The 26192-nt window shown below is 42.3% G+C and overlaps 1 protein-coding gene and 1 long non-coding RNA gene across 4 annotated transcripts in view; one reads left to right on the top strand and one right to left on the bottom strand.

Annotated features, from left to right (window-relative positions):
- The window catches only part of LOC119860999, a 71692-nt gene that overhangs the window by 44801 nt on the left and 699 nt on the right, over positions 1–26192 (bottom strand). Inside the window, exons 1-4 of one of the 2 annotated variants that reach the window (XR_006274298.1) lie at positions 20375–20593; positions 13616–13685; positions 12231–12499; positions 1693–1839 (exon numbers count right to left, since the gene is read on the bottom strand). This is a non-coding gene — a long non-coding RNA (uncharacterized LOC119860999). Of the gene's footprint in view, positions 1–1692; positions 1840–12230; positions 12500–13615; positions 13686–20374; positions 20594–26192 lie in introns of those variants that run through there. The other variant, XR_005294725.2, reaches the window with a different exon arrangement.
- CCDC39 (coiled-coil domain containing 39) overlaps positions 23249–26192 on the top strand; it is a 28905-nt gene continuing 25961 nt past the window's right edge. For both annotated transcript variants that reach the window (XM_038415316.2, XM_043492452.1), the window contains exons 1-2: positions 23249–23475; positions 24952–25071. In XM_038415316.2, coding sequence (XP_038271244.1) covers positions 23359–23475; positions 24952–25071 — 237 coding nt within the window. In that variant the 5' untranslated portion in view covers positions 23249–23358. The remainder of the gene's footprint in view (positions 23476–24951; positions 25072–26192) is intronic.

Below are 26192 nucleotides of genomic sequence, written 5' to 3' on the forward strand. Positions count from 1 at the left end.
AAATCCAAGAGAGTAAAATCCTTTAACATCCTGCTACTGCAGCAGGCACAGAGATATTGGAGATATGCAATATATTTCAGTAGGAGCACGAAAAGAACTGCAAATTGCATTCAAAAGTCATTCAACAATGTCCAAGAATACTTTGATATACATAAGAATGTCACTTAGGAAAAGCACATATTCTTGACAAGATAGAAGCTAAGGGCTGAGAGCATTAACCATTATGTTAGAGACTTAAATAATAAAACTAAATCATGAGAATTTGAATAGTTAACAGCAGAATTAATCAGACACCAAATTATTTGTTGTTAAAAATTGATAACCAGGTCAAAACAAGGTTATTGTGAGAAACTGACTTCACATTACAAAAAAAAGTGGGTATTTCTAGAACTAGTGAAAGCTATGCTGCCCCAAGTGAAAGTGTTAGCAAGAACTGAAGTCCATCTAATTAAAAATCCATACCAAGGCACAGAAACACAATACAATGGCAAGCAAACAGCAGAAAACCGATTTGTTTGCAATAAATGTGGATGCCATTACAATGTAAGAGTATCCAACATAAAGGATTTGATGTAATGCTGCATGCAATTAAACAACCATCTTGCAAAAGTAGGCTGCTCTTATTATTACTGTGTATTACAGTACTATCGAGATTGGGTCCCCATTCTGCGAGACACTGTACAATTCATAGTAAGAGACAGTCCTTTACCTGAACAGTTTACAGTCTAACTACACAACACAGACAAAGGGAAGTATCTCAGTTTTACAGATGGGGAACTAAGGTGAACAGGAGTTAAGTGATTTGCCCACGGCCACACATTAAGTCTATAGCAGAGTCCGGAACTGAACCCAGGTTGCCCGAGTCTCAGTCAGACTGCTTCAAATCCTTTCAGTACAAACTGCAAAGAAGTATAAAAGCAAAATGCATTTGTGAACAAAGACCTGGAGGAATTCCATGTGCCCCATGAGGAGAAGATCAGTTTATAAAATCAGATGGTTAAGGTGTATATCTTGTCTTCTGAAGAATATGAGGAGGTATTTAGTAGACTGGATGCATTAAAGATATAAAACACCACACTGATATAGATTCCAACATCCTGCCACAAATAAACATATCATTTAAATTCCCATTAGCACTGAGAAATAAAGAAACAGTTTGACCAATTGCAGAACTATAGAAAGTTGGGAAAAGACCTCTTCAAGCAACCAGCACTGGAAGGATCTAAATTTAATTAACATCAATACTAAAAAGCAAAACAAACTAGGACACCAAGCCTGCAAAAACTTAAGACAAAGTGTGATGCTCACTATCATTACTAATGCCAGTGACTGCTAACAGCCGTAAGGCTCCTGATGGAGGCGATGTGCTCGGAGAAGGAGACATCAGTAGAGCTCCATGTCTTTACTGAAGATCTAAATCCCATCTCCCCTCCCGTAATCCAGCCTTGCTCCTAGGATCTTTCAGGGTTTAAGAAACAAAGAAAAACATGATATAGGACCTTATTCCACTCTAATCTATACCAGGATAAATCAGGAGCAAGTCAACCAAAGTCAATAGTTACACAGGTGAAGTAAGTAAATAGTTATTTATAGGCATCTAGAGTTTACTTTGTGAACAATTCTGATTAATTTAATCTTACCATCACTTAGTTCACATCTGGCTTCAATAGCTCTGTCAGCTCCTGCAGCTACCTGGGGTTCATGATATGCTCTGTGCTGATTCCTGAGCAGAGTGGGTAAACTGACACAAATTCACAAACAACTTTGAATGATGCATTGCAGCATGGGACAGCGTTCTGCTCTCTAGTGATCAGCACAATGCAGCTTGAATTAACAAGACTGTCACCAAACAAAAACAGAAATAAATGAGAATTTTACAAAGCAAAGTAGTTTGTACATAACATACTAAAAATATCAGTGGGTCCTATTTGCATATAAGTGTAGCTCACATTCAGTGTAAGGCCAGAAAAAAAGACAACATCTTTCTCTTATGACTTCCTGAAAAGCTCACTACTCTATATTTGTTTGATAATGGCTTTGAATCTATTTTCATGTACTTCACTCTTCATCAACAGGAGTACCTCGGTGCAGAGAAATATGATTCTATCATACTCGAACAAAGGTGAGACAAGGAAAAATAACTGATGTAATACTATTTGCATCTGTGAACAATATATTCTATTTTATTATGAGCTAAAGTAAACAGATGCATCTAAATGCATCATAGACATAGAATCAAAATTCTTTGCTGGATTCAAAGTTCCTAACCTTCATTAATCTTCCCACTCATATATCCATTTGGTTGATTTTTTTTATTTCATTTATTTAGACAATGTAGACTGTGCATTTGCAGGAAATATAACAGTGGGTATGATACAGGACTTTGTCTTTTTTATCAATTCTGATCAAATGATCAGCTTCTGGGTGTATGTGTGTCCAAATTCAAAAGAGGGGAGGGAATGAGAAAGAAATCAAAGGGTGCCTCCTGAATGAAGAATACTGATTCGTGTATACAGCATAACAAAAGGAGATGGTAAAAAGAGAGAAGATATGGGCACTCATTTACCACAAAATCAAGATATTGATCAAGAAATTAATCAAAAAACCTAAAGACATGAAGAGAAGAAATTCTTTAACTGCCTATACACCAATTGTAGGAGCCTGGGTAACAAACAAGAATTGCAATTGCTCATTTAGGAGAATACATTCTATTTAGCTGGTATTACTGAAAACTAGTGGACTGATTTGTATAATTGGAATGTTAAAATCAATGGTTATAATCTATTTAGAAACGATCAAGTGCACAAAAGGGGAGAGGAAGTGGTATTTTATGTCAAAAATGGCATTACCTGTTTCTCAGTCAGTTGTAATTCAGAAGAAAATGATCTTGAATGCTCATGGATCAATGTCCTAACTAACAGATAAAGCACAAGTTGGAGTATTAGTTGGTATCTGCTTCAGACAACCAAATCACACTAGGGAACAGAACGACTGGCTCCTTATGCACCTATCTTTAATGTGTAGGGAAAAAAGCTGCATGATCCACGGGGCACTTCATTCTGGGTGACATATGCTGAAAGTCTCATGCTGCCAGTACAAAAACAATCCTGGAATTTCTAAATATTACAGATGACCATTTCCTAACTCAAAAATTGTTGCAACCAACAATTGGGGGGAATTCTGTATTAGACTCATTCTAACAGATAAAAAGGAACTGATCACAGAACTAAAAAATAGTGGTATCTTAGCTAAGGTACAAATGATCATGACTTGATCACATTTATAATATAGAAACAGAATAAAATCCAAACAATATCAATGCAAACACACATACACATACACACACACATACACATACTTGGTGCTTTAAAAGGGCCAATTTCACAAAGATGAAAACAGTTATGAGCCAAATCAGCTAGGAGGAAAAATTTAATCCAAAAAAGTGAATGATAATTGGGAACTGTTTAAAAATATTTTACTAGATGACCAAAAAGCCATAATTGAGGAAGAAGGCTATAGTGCTCAAAAATCTGGCCTTCTTTAGAGGGAAAGTGAAGGCAGATAGATAGATAGATAGATAGATATTTTATATAAAACAAATGGAAGAAAGGTGTTGTTGATAGTAATGAATATAAATCAGAAGCTATGAATTGTAAAAAACTGATAAAGAAAGCAAAGGGACAAAAGGAGAAATCTATGATCAGCACAGTTAAGGACAATAAGATTGTTCCAGTACATTCAGAACAAATATAATACTAACAGTGGTATAGGAATGGTACAATTATCAATAATAATGCAGAACAGGCAGAAGTGTTCAACAAATATTTCTTTTCTGCCTGGGGGGGGGGGACAGACAACACAATCTCATCATATGATGATGGTAATACTCCTTCCCTTCCACTAGTATCTCATGAGGGTGCTAAACAGCAGCTACTTGCATCTAAAAGTTTTAAAAGAGCTAGCTGAGGAGTTTGCTGGACCATAAATGTTGATTTTCAATATATCCTGGAACAGTGGCGAAGTTCCAGAAGACTGGGAAAAAGTTCATGTTGTGCCAATATGTAAAAAAGGTAAGCAGATGACCTGGATAATTATAGGTCTGTCAGTATGACATTGAACTCAGGCAAGATAATGGAGCAGCTGATACAGGAATCAATTAATAAAGAATTGAGTAATATCATTAATGCCAATCAACATGGATATATGAAAAATAGATCCTGCCAAACAAACTTGATATCATTTTATGATGAGATTACAGATTTGGTTGATAAAAGTAATAGAGTTGATGTAATATACTTAGACTTCTGTAAGGTATTTGACTTGCTACCACATGACATATTAATTAAAAAACAGAACTATATCCTTAGGGCTGGTCTTCGCTACGAGGAGATCGACACTGCTACAATCGATGCAGCAGGGGTCCGTTTAGATGGTAGAGCGCTCTCTGGTCGACCCCGGTATTCCAGCTCTCTGAGAATAGTAAGGGAAGTCGACCGGAGAGCATCTCCTGTTGATGCAGCGCAGCGAAGACACCAGGGTAACTCGACCTAAGCTACATTGACTCCAGCTACATTATTCACATAGCTGGAGTGGCATAACTTAGGTCGACTTACCCCAGTAGCGAAGACAATCCCCTGGATGCATAACCTGGAGAATCTGGAGTAGGAGCAGAGAAGTTATTTTCTCTCTGTATTTGGCACTGGTGTGACCGCTGCTGGAACAGTGTGTCCAGTTCTGGAATCCACAACGGGTATCCACGGAGCTCCAAATTAAGCTGCTACCTCCACAGTAGGAAACCTGATGGAGGTGGGTGGCAATGGAAACACTGCTACTTACCATCTAGTTAAATCCCCCAGAGGCTCAAGAGGCATCCTACAACTGGCACAGTTAGGAATAATGTACACTTCTCTACCTCCCTTGCACCCGCTCTAGTGAATCTGTACCCATGTTTGTAAAACATTTTGAAAGGATACCTTCTGAGTACTATTTACTAGATTACCTATATCTGTCAGCCAAATGGCTGCTTAGAAGGAAGAAGGTACTGTAACTGGCTGCAGGCTCTCAAAGTACCATAGTCCTGCATGTTGACTAAAGTTATAACCAGTCACAAAGTCATACATTAAGGGCCATTTTTTCATGGCTTCCTACAAGCCTTTACCAGAAATGCATAACTGCAGTGCATTTGTGGAGCCACCCACCAGCGTGGAATGTAAGTGGAAGAAATCATGGGCACAGTTTCATGAACTGCAAAGTTGCCTAATCGGCCTGGTACTGCTCTCACTAACATCCATTTGACACTGGAATAACTGCAATGACTTCAGTGAAGTTACTCCTGATTTACACCGGGGTCTAGAGAAAAATCAGGCCTACACAAGCTGAAGAAAACTGACTTCCTCATCTTACCAAGCAAATTACACAAGTAGCCCATGGAAACAGCCCAGAGAACTTCCTCTGAATGAGGCTGTAACTCATTTATGTCACTTAATGAGACAGGATAATAGCCATTATTTTTCACTTGGCCAGTTTATATTGTGACACAGAGGGAGTGAGTCTGTCAAGTTTTTGTCTGCTTTATCTGATTTTTCACCATACTGCCCCTGGCCTCTCTCCATTGTGCTGGGAGTGCATTAAGCATTGGAGGAGCAGTGAGGCTCAACCAGTCTAGGGAGAGGCTGGAGATGGGGAATGGAATTACAGTCAGACAGCAGATTCTTTCTCCTAGCAGAACCAGGTCTATTTGAAAGGTTTTGCTGTTTTTCCTCTATGTCTTACATATATCTATATATCACATTACATGGAGCAATAGGATTTCTGATATTTCTGCTGAGATGCTGGGAAGAGATTGTTTTATGCATCTGTCCATGTTGAGACACATTTCCAAGATCTTAATTTTTAAGAGATTTTATATCTTTTAATCTGGACTCCTTCTAGACTCAAAACCTCCAACAAATGCCAGATACCTCCAATGAAATATATTTCAAAAGGCCTGCTTCACTATAACCCTCCAGTTTATATAGTCTTTTGTACCAATACAAAATGGGTGTAATTCATTACCACTGTAACTGGGTAGCATTTTATACACACTTTGCATTGGCATCAATAACTCCACAAATGCAGGACAATATTAAGTTGGGCCCAAAGTCTCTGTAAGCACCCCAGTCTGTGGCAGTTTGGGAGTTCTTTCGGGATTAAAGTTTTATTGATCTTTTAGGTTTTTACAGGTCTGGGACTAAATCGAAGACTCCCAACAAAATGAAAGGAGAAAGAGGAGAGGGAAAAATTAGATTGTCTAACTTGAACTGAAAGCACCTTGTGAAGGACCATCTACACGATGCTGCTATATGAATAAAATGTTAATAAACAAAGATGTTATTAAAACAAAATAATAGCCCCAGGGGTACTGGAGGAGGATAGGGAAGAAATAACAGTCATGTAACATTGAACAATAATATGCGATATGCTCTGTGGTACTTCTGTACGTATAATAAAATATTAAGGTGGCAAATATGGGAAGGCAGGCATTTAGAAATGGCAAAGACCTATTAATATATGCCAGCCAAGAAGACTGTAGTGGATGATCTTAGTAAGAGTGTAGAACTGCCAGCCAACATCTACAATCACAGTTCTCGTGATCTTTTGACCTCACTGTGTATAAGACTGGATGTATTAATAAACTTTAGATAGTGTCACTTGATTTCTAATGAGAGAATTATGGTTTATCATATCACTGTGAGAACATCCATTTACTACTCCAATTATAATAAAAAGGCACATTTTTTTCTAGATATGGGCTGAGCAGCCAGGAGAGATTCCAGAAATATTGCAAGTCTTTTTTGAAAATGTAGAAAGACTCCCAGGATCTACTGCCTTTGCGTGCTATTGCTGGCACTTTTGCAGGATTGTGTGCATGTGCCATTCCTATTAGATGGCTAAACAGAGCATTTGGATTTCTAGTGGTCTTGATCTGGCAAGAGCCAGAAAAGCGGTTTTTCTACATCAAACTCACCTGTTCTTCAGCTGGTATAAATTAGCATAGCACACTGACTTCAATGGAGCTATGTTGATTTATACCAGCTGAGAATCTGGCCCATTTTTTTTTTTAAAGTTTGGCCAGCGTGAGAAACAAATTGTGTAATTGAGGGGAAGTGAACTGAATAACATAAAAACTGAGATTCAGATAACAAAGATCAACAGGAATTATTCTTCTGGCGCGGTGGATAACAATAAAACTGCCAAACTGAAAGAATATCTAATGAACAGAACTATCTGAGAAAAATGATTTAAAAGCATTTGATTTATGGAGGCATTTCCTTACTGGTATGTGATACCTTTACACAGCATAGCAAGTGTATTGAAGCGAAGGCACAATTGTGCCACGTATCTGCAAATATTTTAGATGGTGTTTTGTAGCATTTATACTCCATCACACTAAACAAACATTTGAGCGGTCTCTGCCATTTCTAACTAGTAAATAGGTACTGGTCGCATTGAGCGGACTAGATCACATGCTCATATGACATCGGATAAGACTTGGTCCTGTGGAGGATGTTCTTGTTTCTTTTTCTCCTGCTGCTGCCCAAGCAAATTCTGTTGCCTTGACAACGCACAGCATTCTCGGGCTCCGCATGTGCCAGTAGGAAGAAAGTCAAGTCCCTTCCACAAGAAACAGAACTGCTGAGAAACAAACAAGTAACTACTGTCCAAGGACCTTGGATCATTTAATGGGAAACCTGCCAAAACAAGCATCGAGAATCCTATTAAAGTCATGTGATTTCAAAAAAGAGAAACGGGGCCTCGCCAATCAGTCAGATGTTGTGCAGGCCAAGACTATAACAGGATTCAAAAAAGAACTAGATAAATTCCTGGAGGATAGGTCCATCAGTGGCTATTAATGGCTATTAGCCAAGATGGGCAGGGATGGTGTCCTTAGCCTCTGTTTGCCAGAAGCTAGGAATGGGCAACGGGGGATCAATCACTTGATTACCTATTCTGTTCGTTCCCTCTGTGGCACCTGGCGTTGGCCACTGCCGGAAGACAGGATACTGGGCTAGATGGGCCATTGGTCTGATCCATTATGGTCAATCTTATGTTCTTAACCAGGGGGATGCAAACATAGAAGGCTCAGCTAGATCTGAGAGGTTGTAGTCACTTGAGGATTCAGTTACACTTGGGATGGCTCTGTCCTTACATTATGAGCCCAATTCTCCTCTTACATCAATTTCACATAAGCATAACTCCATTGGCTTCACCTGAGGTATTCCTGTTTTACACCAGGGTATGGCCACTCAGGTAACCCTTAACCTTGCCATTTTCTTAGAAGGTCTGTTGTCTCTGCAGTAAGACACCTAAACCCAATAAGCTGGTAAAAGGCAGAAAAAGCTTGAAACTATTGTGCAGCTGCTCCAGGAATTTGCTGACTATCCCACAAGACAAGTCACCAATGTACCATGTCCAGCTGATCACCGGGGAGGACAACACCATCTCATTCCAAGCTAAGATTCAGGAGGACCGAAAGCAGAAACATTCTTTAAAACTGAGTCTCCCAGCTACTCAGTGTATAAAGAGAGGAGATGTGATACTGAATGGGAAAAGGTATCATTTTGTAATTAAAACCTGCTTTGCTATTTATCCTGAGAGATAGGATAAGAATGACCTTCTTTATATTGTGTTTTGCATCTCATTTTTATTCTTCTCTAAATATCATGGATTACAACTCTTCTGCCAATGAAGACTGAATTAAAAGAGGAGAGAGAGAGGGAAACACTTCCCTAGAGAGAATGGTTAACAGAGACATTGGTCATACTATCAGGGAAAGTTTAGGGGCAGGTGACCACCTGGTGTGCTGGGCTTGAGCAGCACCATGCTTACGGCGCTGTTTTTGTTGTTAGTGACAAAAGGGAAAATAGAATGTTTGAAATAAAATGTTTCAAGTATTCCGTATGTAGTTTCATTTCTCACAACTTCCTAGAATGTTCTGGAGCTTTGCAGAATCTCATGGAACCTAGTTCCAGCCATAGTCAGCCATGCCCTCGCAGGTATATAAGGGGCGGGGCATTGCCAGTCAATCAAAAAGAACTGTTTATGAACAATTTGAATGAGAATAAAATAAAGCTTCAGGACTGCTGCGGCCAAGTCTATGACAATGGTGAGGACATGGAGGGAAGAAACAGTGGTGTCCAGGCAAGGATCCTTGCGCTGAATCCAAGAGCTTTCTTCTGGCCTTGTGGCTGCCATTCCCACAGCCTGGTTGTGTCAGATGCAGTATCATCTTCTTTAGATTCATTATCTCTCTTCAGAGCACTGCAAAGGATATACGTCCTGTTTTCAGTCTCAACTATCAGGTGGAAGATCCTCACGGCTTATATCACAAATCTGACTGTGAAGCAGCTAAGCCACACTTGCTGGGAGAGCCTCATTGATAGCATAAGACCAGTGAGGTACCAAATGACTGAAGTTTCCAGCACCCTGATGGAACTGATCTGAGCAGGGGGTTGGACTAGATGACTTCCTGAGGTCCTTTCCAACCCTGATATTCTATGATTCTATGAACTGGCACAGTCGAGTAAGGCCAAGGCCGGAAACTGACACAACGTGCAAAGCCTGGCAAACCAGATCACTGACTTCAAATTTCTGGTCTCAGTTGTGGTTTTGCATGATAGCCTGTTCCAAGTAAACATTGTAAGCAAGGCATTACAAACTCAAGTCAATGAACATCGTGACCACTGCTACTTTGATGAGAAGCTGCCTTGATTTCATTGTGGCCTATAGAGACAACGGGTTTGAAGATGCCATCAAATGCCAAAGAAATAGTGGAAAACTTAGGAGATGAGCCTGTCTTCAGGGAAACTCGTATTCACCAGAAGAAGACACAGTTTGGTTATGAGGGCAGAAATGAGGTGATGGGAAGCTCGCAAGAAAAATTCAAGAGGGAGTTTTTTTGCTCGCTCACTAACACTGCTCAAGTGCCCATCGAAAAAAGGTTTGGACAAATGAAGCACCACAAAAAGACCTGTGGGTGGGGTGGGGGGCAGGGTTGTATGACCTTAAGAAGCTGCCAGCAGACAGGAAAACACTTCTGAACAATTGTATGAATCTTCACCGGAGGATGATATATGGGGAATGTTTGGACACCAAAGATAAAGACTTCTGTGTAGAATTGGACATCATCGGTCACATTTTGCAACATGGAAAGCGCTCTCCGCTCCCAGTTCTCCAATTCACTCATAATGCAGAACTGAAAGATATTTTTCCTAAGGTGTGTATAGCTTTGAGGTTTCTGCTCATGCTGCTGGTCACAGTCATGAGTGGTGAACACAGCTTGTCAAAGCTCAGGCTCACTAAAACATATCTTCGATCGACAATGGCCAACAAGAGACTTACATCGCTTGCTATTTTATTGAAAATCTCTCTGACGCTGTGCTTCAGTTCGCAAGGGCAAAGGTGAGATTTTTTGACCTACAGGACTAGAGTTAACATTCTTAGGCTGTCACCTACTGTAACACTATTTACTACTGTCCAATGCTGGTGCACAGTTCAATTTCTTGATGTTAGTACATTTCAGTTATTCTTAAAATTAAAAAGTTTCTATAAGCTTAGAGGAAATGAATTTTTTTTATTTGCTTATATATGGTATGAATAAATACAGATTTACATATCCTAGCATGAAAATTTATCATCTTATATGACAGGGATAAATCATGCATGCAAATCATGCATCAAAGTTGTGAAATAGGCTACAAATACAATAAAAATAAGATATTCAAAAGTTTAACAAATGGGGGGGGGGGGAAATGCTGAAGACGCTCCTCGTTTGGGGCACCATTTGGTCTAGGGCCAGCCCTGCATAGTATATAGAGGAAGCCATGAACACATTATAAATTTAATGCCTTATAGCTGCAGAGTTTTTGTTGCATCCTATGCTTGGTTTGGGAGGTTCTTGGCCTTGGAGTGGTCAGCTGTGTGGTCCTTCTAGCCCACAAATCTCACCAGATATACAGGAAAAACCCCTATTTGTTGAAAGCCAGTGTTTCTCTATGGAGATCCCAGAAACTCTGTAGTAATCTTCAGACTCCTCATTCCTCATGACACCATGACTCTTTCAGCCTCCCTGTCCTGGGCTGGCCCATCCTGCACCTCCTTCAAGGGTGATTTAAAAGAAGGAGTTTTTGTAAATTAATTAATATTGGTTAGAGGCCTGATTTTCAGAGTCAATGGGAGCTGTGGGTGCTTAGTACTTCTGAAAAACTAGCCCTATTTGCAAGGTGCCAACAGTGAACTTGATACCTTGCAGAGGTACGAATGAATGGCACATGCCCTGAAGTGTTTACAATCTAAACGGACAACATACAGGCACAGAATGAGTATTTTGTGCAAATAAAGGAGTAGAAGTCAGATCAATGATCATACATCTAATTTGTTTGATTTGGGGTTTAATTTCATTTTATTTAGGGAAAGGATAGGCATAATCTAACATAAATGTAACACACTGGCTTAGAACATATGATCAGGGCTCCTTCTGTGGGCTTTTACTGCAAAAAGTCCCTATGGCTTTTACTGCAAAAAATGTCTTGGTGGTTCTCCCTCAGCTCTGCCATCCCCAGTCCCTCAGCATCCAGCCATACATCCAACTTCAGTTCACAGAAATATGGAGAAAGATAGTTGAGGGTAAGGGACTTGATAATACACTGCCTCCTTTTGTCAGATTTTAGCCTAAAGGAATCAATTTTGCACCCCTTTCATCACTATTCCCTGGAAATATGGGAGGGGATATGACCCTCATTTGGACTAAGGTTGTAGAGTATGATACAGGGTTATCACTGTTATAGAAAACTGTAGCCTCCCAGCTCAATCACATCCAAATGAATAAAACCATTTGAATTGGGGTTGATGGTACTACAAGATTTGCCACACTAGATCATATTATTTGTCCATTCAGTCTGGCATCCTGCCTCTGACAGGACAATCCTTGATGATGCACAGGAAGGCAACCTCCACTTGGTTTGTTGTGCTATGCTATATATGGGGGTAAAATGCATTCATGACTTAAATACATGTTTGATTGTCATTGTCTCCTAGTGTGGTCTCTCAACGGGTCTCAGCTTCTCCTGACTGACCCTCCTTAGTTTGCTCTCAGTCAGGTCGGTTCCTGGACCTTCACCTCCAATTAAATCTGTCAGGTCTTCACTCTGTCCCTTCAGCACTTCATTCAGCTCTATCAGCATTTCACTCACCTGGCTGTTTTCTTGGAGGCAGCATGGGGCAGGGCTGTCACCGCTTTTCAATCCCAGGTCTTTCTGCCTCCCTTTCCTTCTCTTTACTCTCCCCTGGACTTGTTTCCTCTATTGGTTGAAGCTGTGGGTGCCTGCCTCCATGATTGGCAGCTCTGGCAACTGTGTGGGGTTGTAATCAAGCTGCTTGCTTGTAAACAGAAGAGACTCTCCTCCCTCTTCAGTCTATGCTCAGTATGGGGTTTGTAGAACCCATTACAATGATGAGTATTCTATATGGGATGGACATACTCTGTTATCGAATAACTGAGTACCAGCTACATCATAAACACAACAGCAATTACTTTCATATATAGGGCACAATTTGTTTCCCAAAGTAAATAGCAAGTAATAGTTCTTGTCTCCTAGTCTGCACATAAGGGGAGGAAGGCAAACTTCTGCTGAGAAGCAGGTGATTGGCAGTGGCTAAATAATACTCTCTAGAAATTTACCTTGGTATTAGGTGGAGTGTTGCAGCTCAGAGGACAAAACCCACCCACCTCTCTGCAGCGTAGCCTTCAATTCCTTTAATGTTAACAGCAAGAGAGCCAAGAAGGGCAAACCAAATCTTCTTGGGCCACATGCAAGGGATGCACATTTGCTACGTTAGCCTGGCAGAATTCAGAATCCAGCTTCGTAATAGCACAGGCTTTATTCTCCACATAAAATTACAGTATGCACTGTTCAACTGTGACAAGCTATCATACAGCATGCTTCCTTACTGCCTTACCCTATATTTCCCCTTCATTAACTTTCAGTATATCCATTTGCAATAATTCAGTATTAAAGTTGTATATCTTGTAGGTGTAGGTTTGTTATTCAAAGTGACTAAAATATCTAGCTCTTCTCCCTTTGGTAGCTGGTTATTTTACCTCGGATTTGTGCATTTTATAAAAGCAGCCTTCTCCCTCTTAACCCGTTCATTTTCTTTTGGTTAAGGAACTGCACCGGGACTCAGGAGACAGGATGAATTCCCTGATCTGCCACAGACTTCCAGCGTGATCTTGGGCAAGTCACTTAAATTCTCTTTTCCCTATCTATAATATGAGGGTAATAATACTCCCTTTTCTCTTACCTGTTGTCTGTCTTGTCTATTTACACAGTAAGCTCATTGGAATAGGGACTGTCCTGCTATTTGTATGTACCCACAATGGGGCTAAGGGTGTCTAGATATTACTGTAATACAAATAAATAGGAATAGTGTGCTGCTTCTTTGGCTATTTTGAAATGCAGGAAACTGTTTGGCCAAGCAGAAAGGCTGCTGTAGCTGCACTCATTTAGGTAAAGAGCATAATTTATATAGCTAAATCCCAAAAGATCTTTGTAACACAGGTCCCAGAAGAACTCACCAGAGCTGCCTGGGTACAGAAATGAATTTCCGTCAGACACATCCCCAGTCTGGAGAAGGAGTCTCTCATTCTGTTGGACAAACAGAAAAAGTAATGGTTACGTTTCTAATCACAACCTGAAATACTGGAACTAAAAAGAGCACGAGAAGCAGCAGAGTCGAGCGGTTAAAGCATATGACTTAGAAGCAGGAAACCTGGTTCTACTCCTGCATCCGACAGCTGCTGTGTAGCCTATGGTGAGTCATTAGATTCACTTTTAGGGTAGCCTTATTAGGTATGATACCTACAAAAATATTGTACAGCTTAACCAATTAATGATTACAGAAGTGCTTTGAGATTCTTTATTGGAAGATGCCACATTAGTGTTAATGAAGCTCAAAAAAAATCTGTCTAGACTATGAATAAAGGTGTTTGAATGGATGGAATTACTGAACATGAACACCAGTGCTACTCTGGATAAACATGATGTATCAGTCTTTATCTCCGCCAGGGCCTATTTCTTCACTGACTGTACCTTGCATTGTCATTTTATATCTGTTTACAGAGGAGTAACTAAATTAATGCTGTGGTGATTCAGGCCCACTTTGTACAGGTGTCCACAACAACACACTGGGCAAAACAGTGGAGAATCAAGTGCTCTGTCTCTTCCCCAAAATTCCTAAAAGTAATTCTGAGGTAAGATAGCCTCCTCTGCATAAATAACAATTTTTCTATGGTTTACAGTTCTTTAATACAGAAATTCCTCCCTGTTAAAAGTGATTTATCAGAAATATTGTTATGGCTAACCATTTTCATGATGCCGTCACCAGCAAGGGTTAGGTGTTTGAGTGGGTAAATTCTAACATTGGCTTTTTTAGTGCAAGGAGTAAGTTTCCCCTCACTGCTCCAGGAATGTGCTTTAACCTTGACCTTGAGAAATAATTTGGAGAGGTGAGAGAGCAGTTCAGTCGCCTATAGTCAGTCTTTGGCTTCCCTCCTAAAACTCCTGATAAGGCTGCTAATCATTATCAAGTGTGAGGATGTTTTTTAATAAGTTTAGTGCTTAAGAGTCTATGGTATTTGTTAACCTAAACCAGATCAGTCCTAACTCCTCTGCATTTGCCTGCTGCCACTCAACCTAACCAGGTCTGTAATTACCTTTCAATTGACTAGTGTCAATGATAATAATGATGATACATTTTTATTTTAGAGCACTCAAACATGGCCTCTAAGTTCTGTGCACGCACACACACATAACTAATAACTGAACATTTCCAAAGGGCAACAAGTCCATTTAGAATAGTAATGAATACAAAAATCATTTTGTGCACTGCATGGGAGAGGTGCATTTCAAGATTTTCCTATATAGCTTCTATGAAAATTGGCCCCTAAGCAAGGGTGTGAGTCATTGATGAATACAGCTCTAAGGCTTCAAACTGTGCAGCAAGAGCTGTAAAAGACATTAGAGGAACACAGGGGCGGGGGAGGAGAGAGTGTGGGGGTTAGAAGGTTATTAAATAAAACCTAGCAATGGGTTTTACATGAACACTTTCTGAATAATGTTTTGAAAATGTACTATCTGATCACTGGACATAGATCTGACTGCAGTCTTGGTGCCCTCAACTGGCTGATGCTAACAGACGCTATAAAGACAGCTCTCCACCTTCCTAGCCATAACTAAGGTCATGTCTGAACTACGAGCCCCTCACTGCTGAAAGTAAATCAATATACTATACTGGGAAAGTGCTGCTACTATAGACACTTGTATACTGGCAAAGCTGGAGCCTAAACCAATATTAGTGGGTAGCTGTGTAGACACGGTTGAATCAGCACAACTGCACTTTTACCAGTATAGCTTGTTTCATTTAGGGATGGTGGAATAACAATACTGGTGTAAAAACAACAAGGAGTCCGGTGGCACCTTAAAAACTAACAGATTTATTTGGGCATAAGCTTTCGTGGGTAAAAAAAAACAAAAAAAACCCCACTTCTTCAGATGCATCTGAAGAAGTGTTTTTTTAACCCACGAAAGCTTATGCCCAAATAAATCTGTTAGTCTTAAGGTGCCACCGGACTCCTTGTTGTTTTTAGTTAATACCATGACTTCTTCCTGATTCCTTGTATTTACTTATATTCATCTCAAATCAGATAACAATGCAAGAACCTTTGCAGTGTCAACCCTGCATCTCTACTCTCATATCTTCCAATTCTTCTTCTCCTCATTCCTGCTATTCCCATAATCTCTTTTTCCCATTCTTGGCTTCTTTCATTTTGCTACCACCTCAGTTTACCCATCTGTAAAGCAGGTCTAAAAATACTTCCATCCCTGAGTGCTGGGAAGCATTTTGAGGTCACCAGATGAAAGGAGCCATATGTAAAATATATTATCTTTTGGTTTATTTTTATTAATTTGCAACCCTGTAGCTTTGGTTTTAAAATGCCCTGGCAACAGCCTTTTAAATAAGATATTGTTTTTCCTGCTGACCTATACAGAGTGCAGACATTTTTCAAGTAATGTCTACACATTTGTTTTTTCTCTCTGTTTAAGGTAACAAATTTACCTCCATAGTCATTATCAGAAACCAAACCATCATGAAAAGCTTTATTTTCATGCATATGTGCTGTTTAATGCACTGAGCATAATCAGAATTAGTAAGTCTAAAACTGGATTTTTATTAGATACAATAGAAACTTGGAATCTTTACAAAGCCGAATAACTGTGGTTTTGCAGTTATATATTTTGAATAAATGAACATAGTGGTCTGTGTAACCAAAGATTCAATAATTTCAGAGGGAGAATAAGCTGGGGAAATTGTTTGTCAAGTTATAGTCTTATTTTGTTCAAAATTACTTCTCTTTTCTTCCATAAAGCTCTAATACTGCACCCACAGATTCTACCAGCAAGGAAGCATTTTCTGTTTGTTTTTTTCACTAGGAATCACGCTCTCCATTTTAAACAGAGGAGCTTGACAACTGAATTCTTGTTAAAAAAACAAACACTGAAATATATAGACACGCAGCACCATCTACTGGATTAATATATTGTGTAAAAATGCATGACGGACATGTACAGAATATATTTCCACAAGGCAAAGATAGAAAACAGTCATACACTCCAAAGCTTATTATAGTGATGTATTTAGTCAGCATCAGGGCTCAGATAAATCCATAGATATGGAATTTCCATGGATATCATGAAATAATACTTAGCACTGATTTAGCATTTTATATTTTCAAGGCACTATATAAATAGTACAAATATGTCAAAAGAACATTACTAAGGTTGCAATGTCAAGCAAATTAGGACATTCAAGAATTAAAATTTCCTGTGCAACCTTAATTCAGCTTCCTTGTGTATATGTACTTTAATGACATGATCAGATACTATTTTTTTCCATGGGGGCTCTGTCTAATTCAATGCAGAGGATGAATGATGCTCAGTCCATGAGCAGCTACTTAATAGTTGTTTTCTTTTCATTGTTCAGTGTTTGCCTCCCCTATTTACTGCACACTGTTCAAATGCTGCTCTGAAAACAGAATTATAAACTTCCTCATAATATCTGAGTGTTTCACAAAAATTAATTGATTTTCACAACACCTTTGTGAAATGTGGGGGTGGTATTATCCCTATTTTATAGACAGTGAATTGAGGGCCAGAGAAATAAAGGTTAAAAATGTTCATTAATTTTAGATGAACAATTTGAGATGCCTTGGCATTACAGAACAATTTAAGGTTTCGAAGTAGCAGCTGTGTTAGTCTGTATCCGCAAAAAGAAAAGGAGTACTTGTGGCACCTTAGAGACTAACAAATTTATTTGAGCATAAGCTTTCATGAGCTACAGCTCACTTCATTGGATGCATGCATCCGATGAAGTGAGCTGTAGCTCACGAAAGCTTATGCTCAAATAGAACAATTTAAGTGTTCAAAGCATAGCTCACAATGACTTCAGTTGCAGCTATGAGCGCTCAGCACTTCTGCAAATCAGTTCCCAGTGTATTAAGTTGGGCACCCAAAAACGAGGAACACACATTTAGTGACTATCTGTGAAAAGTTAGGTTTACGTGATTTGTCTAGCATCACATAGGAACTCTGTGGCAGAGGCAGGGATAGAATGCAGTTTTCTGGGGGAGCATTCAATTGCCTTCACCTTGAGACCATCCTTTCTCTTCCTGCCTCCTTCACTTCACAGCTTTCAACTTCTGCAACAAATAGAGCAAACATCCTACAAACAACAGCCTCCTTCAATAAACAGTCCTGACTGATTCCCAGAGCAGGTCTAACCTGTGCACTGAATGAGGCAGGCCTCCCGTGGAAAAAATAGAATATGATCATGTACTTAAAGGCCGTATCACAATTAAAGCTATATGAAAACTGGCACATCCATCCTTTAAAAAAGTCACATTTCTGAAAAAAAAAGTTCCAAATTGGAACAAAAAGTCAGATATGTGAAATGTCCTGTGGAAGAATCAAAACAGAGTTTTGTTTTGTTTTTAAAATCTACAGTCCCATCTCCCTGGGGTTCCAGACTCCACGGTTCTACATCTGTTTGTCAGGTAGGCAAAATCAGACCCCCAACTCTGTGACAGCTTCCTCCTCCCTGCTGCCTAGGCCCTGCAGGAGGATCACTGAGAACACAGGAGAGAGAGAGTCTCCCTGCTCCCAGTTTGGGCACCTGCAGCCAGACCTGGCACAGCCCACAGCAGCCTAGAACCTCCAATTAATTTTTGGGGATGTAGCTGCCAAAATCTAAGGAGCATCTTCTAAACATGTGCAAACTGCAATTTTTCAGAGGCTTATAGCTTGACCAAATTTGGCTAGATTTTCATGGGAATGGCAAAAGGCAAATCCCTGACAATTTTCAAATCCCTGCTCCCACAGCTGCTGACTTTCCAAAGTGCAGGGGGGTGCTCGACCCCCGGCTCTGACCCAGGCCCTGTCCCCACTCCACCCCTTCTCCCAAAGTCCCATCCCCTGCCTCTTCCCACCCAGTTCCGCCCCTCCCCCAAGCGTGCCACATCTTCACTCCTCCTCCTACCTCCCAGCCTCCTGCCCGCTGCGAAACAGCTGTTTGAGGCAGGCAGGAGGTGCAGGGGGCGGGGAGGGGAGGGGAGGGGGAAGCACTGATCTGTGGGGCCTGCCAGTGGGTGGGAAGCACTGGGAGGAGAGGGGGGAAGCTGATAGAGGAACTGCCGGTGAGCGCTCAGCACCCACCATTTTTCCCCGCGGGTACTCCAGCCCTGGAGCACCCACGGAGTCAGTGCCTATGCCTGCTCCAAAGCATGAGGGTTCTAAAGCTTTTCAAAGAAATGGCCACTAAAAAATGTTTTAATGGGCGTATCATATTTTACTCCCAGCCTTGTTCTTGGAAACAAATGAACCATTCGGGCTGAAATTTTCCAAAAAGTAATCAGTCTGAGTCAGACACACAGCATGGAAGGTTTAAGCCCAAACAGTTAAAGTTCGGCAAAGTTATAAGCAACTGAAAACAGGGTCTTATTATGAGAAGTGTCAAGAAACCTTAACAGTAAATGGCTACCAGCTCCCCCAATAATTATCTAACTAATTCTCATAACAACTCATGGGAAGGGTGTATTATTATTTAATTAAAAAGAAAAGGAGTACTTGTGGCACCTTAGAGACTAACAAATTTATTAGAGCATAAGCTTTCGTGAGCTACAGCTCACTTCATCGGATGCATTCCGATGAAGTGAGCTGTAGCTCACGAAAGCTTATGCTCTAATAAATTTGTTAGTCTCTAAGGTGCCACAAGTACTCCTTTTCTTTTTGCAAATACAGACTAACACGGCTGCTACTCTGAAACCTGTGATTATTTAATTAAAAGATCTCTATAGCAATCAGCCATCTTTTCCATGTTTTCTGCCATGTTGCCAACTCTCGATTTCATGAGTCAAGAGATTTTGGCTAAAGCTGGAGCCAGTCTGGGGATGAGGCCAGAAGCTCCAGTCCTGTAGTGAATTTCTGCTCTGTCTAAGAAAATCCCTTCTGTTTGGCTGCCCTCCCCACTTGCTTGCCTCCTCAAGAAGAGCAGCCAATTAGGGCTGCTGAAGGAAACAGGTTGAGCTCTCCTTACCTCCTCTCAGGAGCGGACACTGTTCTCACAGGAAGGGAGGCGGGAAGGAGGGAGCAGAAAGAGTCTAGCGGCGTAACAGCTCCGCTTTCCCAGGATAATGGGATGGCTCCTCTGCTCCTCCACCTCCCTGCAACACCAGGCCTGCAAAGCTGGAGAAGATGACTCTGCTGCAGCCCCCTACCCTAGTGTGGGAGAGGGGTGAAGAACACCAGGAGCTGCACAGGGAGGAGAAGTGAGGCTGGTGGGGCAGAACTGATGTAGGATCCTGGGACAAAATTAACTGCTAGGTAGTTGTAGTATGAATTGACACCAAATTAATTATTTAGAATGTTAGAGTTTAGCTGGAAGCTCCGCATCATCAGGCAGCCAATAAAGCACCATCAGTTGGGGAGGGGGGCAATGTCACTTTACTTGATAAATTTGGGAGATTTGGGAACACTAATGCCTGGCCTACACTCAGAGTGCTTTACTGATAAATAACTGAGGGAACACATCTCATCACACCTCTGACAGACATCACTGTACTGGCAAAAGCACCGAGTGTAAACCTAGCAGTGCTTAGCCAATATAGTATACAGGTATATCTATGTCAGCAAAGGGTTCTAGTGTAGACATGGCCTAATTGTCCCATACACACTACGGGTGAGCAGGGAGAGTTCAAAAATTAAAGGACAGACTAAGAACTCACCCGACACACAGCTTTTCAGCACTTCCACTTCAGCTTCCCCACAAGGATCTTCAGCCTACTCCTGCCATAGAGGTGACTTGCCCTTGTAGGAAAGTTCTACACCTTCCAGGGCAAAAGAGTCCTTATAAGGACAACAAAAGCACAAAACAAAGGAATCCTCAGCCTAGCCAGGCTCAGTATCCAGCCCTTCTTTACAGGCAAGCCTCACCTATCTCCACACTTACTAATAAGTACCTGGGCAGTTAGTCCATTCAACAATCCAGTTTAAGCCCAACTTCACAACAGGCTCTAGTTAGCCACAGTTCTCACAGAGCTCCTCGCTCTCAGCCAGGCTTCCTATCCCCAGATAGGAACAGTCAATCTGTTTTCTTCCCAGTTAGCCTTTACCTGCTAATTCTGTTTTCTTCCCAGTCAGCCTTTACCTACTAATTCTGTTGTCAAAACTAATGTATCATTTAATAGATCACTGCTGCTCAGCACTGAAATGCTGGGCTTTCCTCCTTTATGTTTCATGTCCTATACACGTGTAGCATGGCAGGGCTAACTGACCAGAGCAGACTGATCCAAGGCCTACTGGCCCTTAAAAAGGCAGGCTGCCTGTTACAGAGACCAAAAAATACAGTATCTTTTAAAAAAAAAAACCTCATGATTTTGGGAGGGTCTGAGTCATGATTTTTGAACTTTTGGGGTTGGCGATAATGAAATTGTACTAAATGAATGGTTTTGCTCATGTCTACTGCTCTGGGTGGCATATTTTTGTTCTCTGTGTTTACTGCCACTTCAGGGACTTCCTGGGTTCAGTTATGACTTCCAGAGCCAGAATGGTATAAAGGGCAGGTGGTGCAGCTAGGTGTGGTGGAATTATTCATGTGGAGGCCAAAAGCATGCTCCTTGTAGCCTCGCTACACATTTGGAAAATGTAAACTTTCACGTCTGCTGGTTCACTGCTCCTGACAAAACGTGGAGCACAAGTAAGGAAAACAGGACCCTGATATGCCCCTTTACACTGAATAACGGCAGCCTTGACATGTTTGTCTGCTTCTCCCACCGTCTTTTCCATGCTTTCTTCCATGCCCAGATGCATGGCATACCATCCCAAGCTCGTCTGCAAAGCCTCTACCTTCTTCTTTTAAATTCCTCCTGAAGACCCACGTCTTTCACAATTCCTACAAGTTGGCCATTAGTCTTCTTATTCACTGTGTTCATATATCTCATGAAAAGAACTCTCTGTGCTTTATTATGCTGTGCACTAACCTCTGTGAGTAAGTACGTAATCTTACTGTTGCCCCATCCCCCTCCCTCGCCTGCTCTACTGTCACACTATTTCTCTCATTGCATCATTTTCCAAAATTAAGGTGTAAGGTGCTTGGGGCCGGGCGCTTTTAATTTAATTCTGTTTTCTTCTTTCTGCTATGGGAGGCATCTAATAAACTTTTGGGCACATTTATAATAATACAATATAAGCCTTTGCCATTTGAGAACAAGAAGAATTGCTGTTCGCTGTTCCATTAGTGGGATTTATAGCATCTTTGCAGGCCAGTCAGTTGCGTGGAAGACTCTCATATATGTGTAGATTCACATATAGCTGTGATATTCCAGCTAGTAGAAGGCAGCGGTACAACCTCCGACATTCTAATCTTCAAAACTGAAAACCACCTCTGTGCAGGACACCCAGCTCTTGCTGGCCCTGGTGGGCAAAGAGTTGTGGGGCTGAATCTGGATTACTCATGTAGGGATTGAACTGGGGACCTCTACAGCTTAGTGCAGGGATGGGCAAACTTTTTGGCCCGAGGGCTACATCTGGGTATGGAAATTGTATGGTGGGCCATGAACGCTCATGAAATTGGGGTTGGGGTACAGAAGGGGGTGAGGGCTCTGGCTGGGGGGAGGTGCAGGCTCCGGGATGGGGCCAGAAATGTGGAGTTCAGGGTGCAGGAGAGGGATCAGTGCTGGGGCAAGTGGTTGGGGCACAGGAGGAGGTCAGGGGTGCAGGCTCGGGTGGCACTTACCTCAAGCAGCTCCTGGAAGCAGCAGCAGTGCTGCTTCCAGGAGCAGCCTTTGACTCGGCTCCCCGGCTGGAGTGTGGGAGCAGGGCAAGCCCCAGACCCCGCTTCCAGCAGAAGCTCGAGGGACGGATTAAACCGGCTGGAGGGCCAGATGTGGCCTTAGTTTGCCCACCCCTGGCTTAGTGCATGAGCCTCTACTGCCTGAGCTAAAAGCCAGCTGGACCCTAGCTAAGGCTGTAGAGCAGGCTCATTAATCTCTAAACGGTCCTGGTGCGGCTAGAGGAGACAGAACACAACACTCAGGAGGTGTGTGGGTCACATTCACACAGCCCCACAGGGCACTACCCCCACAAGGGCCACCAAGCCAACCCTAAATGCACCTCTTTAATAAGATTTGTTTCCCCTTTCCCTCTCTTACTGGGAGGCAACCCATCATCAAATAATCAAAGCCCGGGCTTGGGGAAGAGCAAAGACCCCCAACGAGGGACTGACTCTGATCCTCAAAGTGGGGGGGGGGGCATGAACCCCTCGGATCCTCCAGCACCAAACCCGTCTCACTATGGGGCGGGGAGGCATGCCTCCCCCAACTTTCCAGCATGAAATCCCCACTGTGTGTGCGTTGGGGGGGGGGGACACAACCCCTCCCCTACCTTGCGGGGGTGGGGGTCCACAGCAACCTTCCCGGCCCCCCCCGCTGAGGTAACAAATCCCTACCTCGTCAGCCCGGGGGACACGGAACTCCCTGCGACGGGGGGGGGGAGGGGACAAGGCAGTGCCCGGGAGAAGAGGGTGGGGTGAATAGAGACGTGTCGGGGGGATGGGCGCGTACGGGGGGGGGGGGATGTGTGACCGGAAGTCGGGTTCCCTCCCGCCGCTGAGACTTCCTGTTTGGTCCGTAACCAAGGGCTTCCCGTTGCTAAGGGAGCTGGCGGCGGAGCCCGTGCCGAGGGGGGCTGCAGGGACCCCACTGCCCCCAACATGAGCCGGGGCGACGCCGGCAGCGGCTCCTCCGCCTCGGTCCTGGCCGAGCTGGACTGGGACGATGGGTTCGCCATCCCCGTGGCCAACGCGGAGAACAAGGCGCTGGAAGAGGAAGTGAGTGGGGAGGCTGCAGCCCGACAGGGGGACACGAACCCCTCCCTCCCGGCTCACCGGCAACGGGGCGGGAACCCGACCCCCCGCCGGAGGACTGGCGCCGCCCCGACTCGCCAGCGAGGGAGGGGACACGGATCTCCCCCCCGCCCCCTCCAGCGGGAGGGAGACATGAATGGCCCCTGCCCCTAACGGGGGGCGGGGCGGAGTACGAACCCTTTCCCCATCCCCGCCCAGGGAAGGGGGGGCATGAAGCATCCCCTTGCCCGCTCACTGGGGTACGAACCCCTCCCCGGGTCCCAGGCAGGGGCCCCCATCAGGACTAGAGGGAAACACCCCCCCCCCCGGGGTTCCCTAGGGAAGAATCTATCCCAGGCCAGAGGCCCGCCCCCCGCCCCCCGCGGCTCATGTCGCTACTCTTCAGTCTATGCACTGACCCAATGGCCCAGCAGCGTGGTGCTGTGCTACTGGGGGCACCTGTTAACAGCTGAGTTATAAATCCCAAGGGCTACCCACACGTAAAGCTCCCATGGCATTTTTCACAAGAGGAGTAAGGTTAAAGTGATGTCCTGGACAAACTCTTCATTCTTCCCTCCCCTTCTAGGCTGGTCCTGTGTTTGTCATCTTCAGCTGTTCTTTACTGCGGTCCTGATCCATGCAGGGACATTCTTATAACCTCAGTGTCCTATTAGTCTTCCTGTACAGATCTCAAAAAGAAAAGGAGGACTTGTGGCACCTTAGAGACTAACGAATTTATTAGCGCATAAGCTTTCGTGAGCTACAGCTCACTTCATCGGATGTACAGATCTCGTGATCTCTCAGGACATGGGCTTCATTCACTGTTACCCTACACTTCATGCAGTTATTTACACCAGTGCACAGTGGAAGTAATGTGCTACAAAATTAGAAAAATAACGGTTTCACACCCACTTTGCGCTGGTTAAAATGACTGTGCCAGGTGCAAGAGAAGGATAATGAGGCTCTTCTTTAATTTGTAAAATTAATATACACCTGTTATATACAATGACTGAACAACAGCATATGCAACTACATTCTGGCCCCTGGTAATTTCAGTTGGATGCGGTATTCTTCGGTTCCTGCCGTAAACTGCGTAATATTGCTGTGCACTTACTGCTAAACACTGGAAGATCCACTTGCAAGAGTAGAGCTATACTTTGTATAATCGGTTACTTAGGATGCATTTGGATAAAAGACGCTATATAAATAAATGATAAACATAATTCCATGTCACATTGGGTTATCTTTTAAGGCATAAATAACATAACATTTTTATTATCTAGACCAACTATATTTATTTTTCTCTACCTTCATTTTTAAAGAAATGAAGTATATTGTCTATATTTGTGTGGTTTACATTATACAGTTTATATATTGTAAACAGGCAAGTATTGCTTGTTAAATAGTATATATTGCTATCTGAAGATATATTCAATAAACTAATAGATTGTTTTTTTACAGCTGCAAAAGTTGCAGAAAGAAAAGGCAAACCTAAAAAATCAGTTGACTGACTTTGATGAGCGTATTGAGGCAATGACATCACATTTGAAAAATGTCAGACAGGAGTTCAACTTTACACAGGTAAATTGTTGTAACTAGTAGATCCTCCTTATCCAATTTAGAATTCTGCCTGATATTTTTCTCTAATTTGTACTCATATCTATTTGTCTGAATACATTTTACTACTGATGAGAGACCTCCAAGCCTTATCTTCCAGTACTTGCTTAGGAAACAAATGAAGGCATGTCTCAAAAATATTATTTATGGTAATTAAAAATGAATAAATAATTATTGTGCATGGAATGAAGGCACAGATTTTAGGATAGTTTGGCAATGGGTACTTACAGAAGTAATAGATAGATAAATCTGGCCCAGGAAAAAAATAAAACTCTGTTTCAATCTGGAAAAAAAATTGTAAAAGGAGAATGTTTTTATTGATCAGAAGATGGTTAATTGCCAAATGCTAATAGGGACATAATTCTTGAAAACTGAAACAAGACTATAAGGGGAGAGAGAACTCTGCTTTACACTCTGTAGAGACATACGACTAGGACATATGGGCCCAAATTTTCAGATAAATGCATATCCTCATACATCTAATCTAGGGATCTCAGCTGTTGTGAATGCACATGTTAGCAAATGAGGCTGTCTCTGAGTATCTAGAACCCAAACCCTATAGGATTTTATAGATCAGTATTAACAGCTTGAATTGCACTCGGACCAAACTGGGATCCAGTGTAGACCTTGGTATGAGATACCATTAATGATATAAAAAAGTTGTTTTTCTAAAATGGTGCATAAATGAATGCTGTAACTTTCTATTGTTTAAAGCATGGAACTGGGACTCAGGAGTCCTGAGGCTTGCCTCTCACCTCACTTAAACCACTATAAATTAGGAACAACTCCACTCAGATCAATGGAGTTACTGGTTTCACACCAGTATGAGGGTATGTCTACTCTGCAATGTCTACCCATGGCTGGCCCTGTCAGCCGAGTTGGGCTCAGGCTGCAGAGCTGTAAAATTGCAGTGTAGATGTTCCAGCATGAGTTCTGGGACCCGCCCCACTCACAGAATCCCAAAGCTCTTAACTCCAGCCTGAGCTTAAGTGTCTATACTGCAATTTTTCAGACCCACAGCCCAAGCTCTGCAAGCCCAGCTCAGCTGACATGGGCCAGACACAGATCTGTAATTCTAGTGTAAA

This window comes from Dermochelys coriacea, chromosome 9, assembly GCF_009764565.3.
Source record: "Dermochelys coriacea isolate rDerCor1 chromosome 9, rDerCor1.pri.v4, whole genome shotgun sequence".
NCBI lineage: Eukaryota > Metazoa > Chordata > Testudines > Dermochelyidae > Dermochelys > Dermochelys coriacea.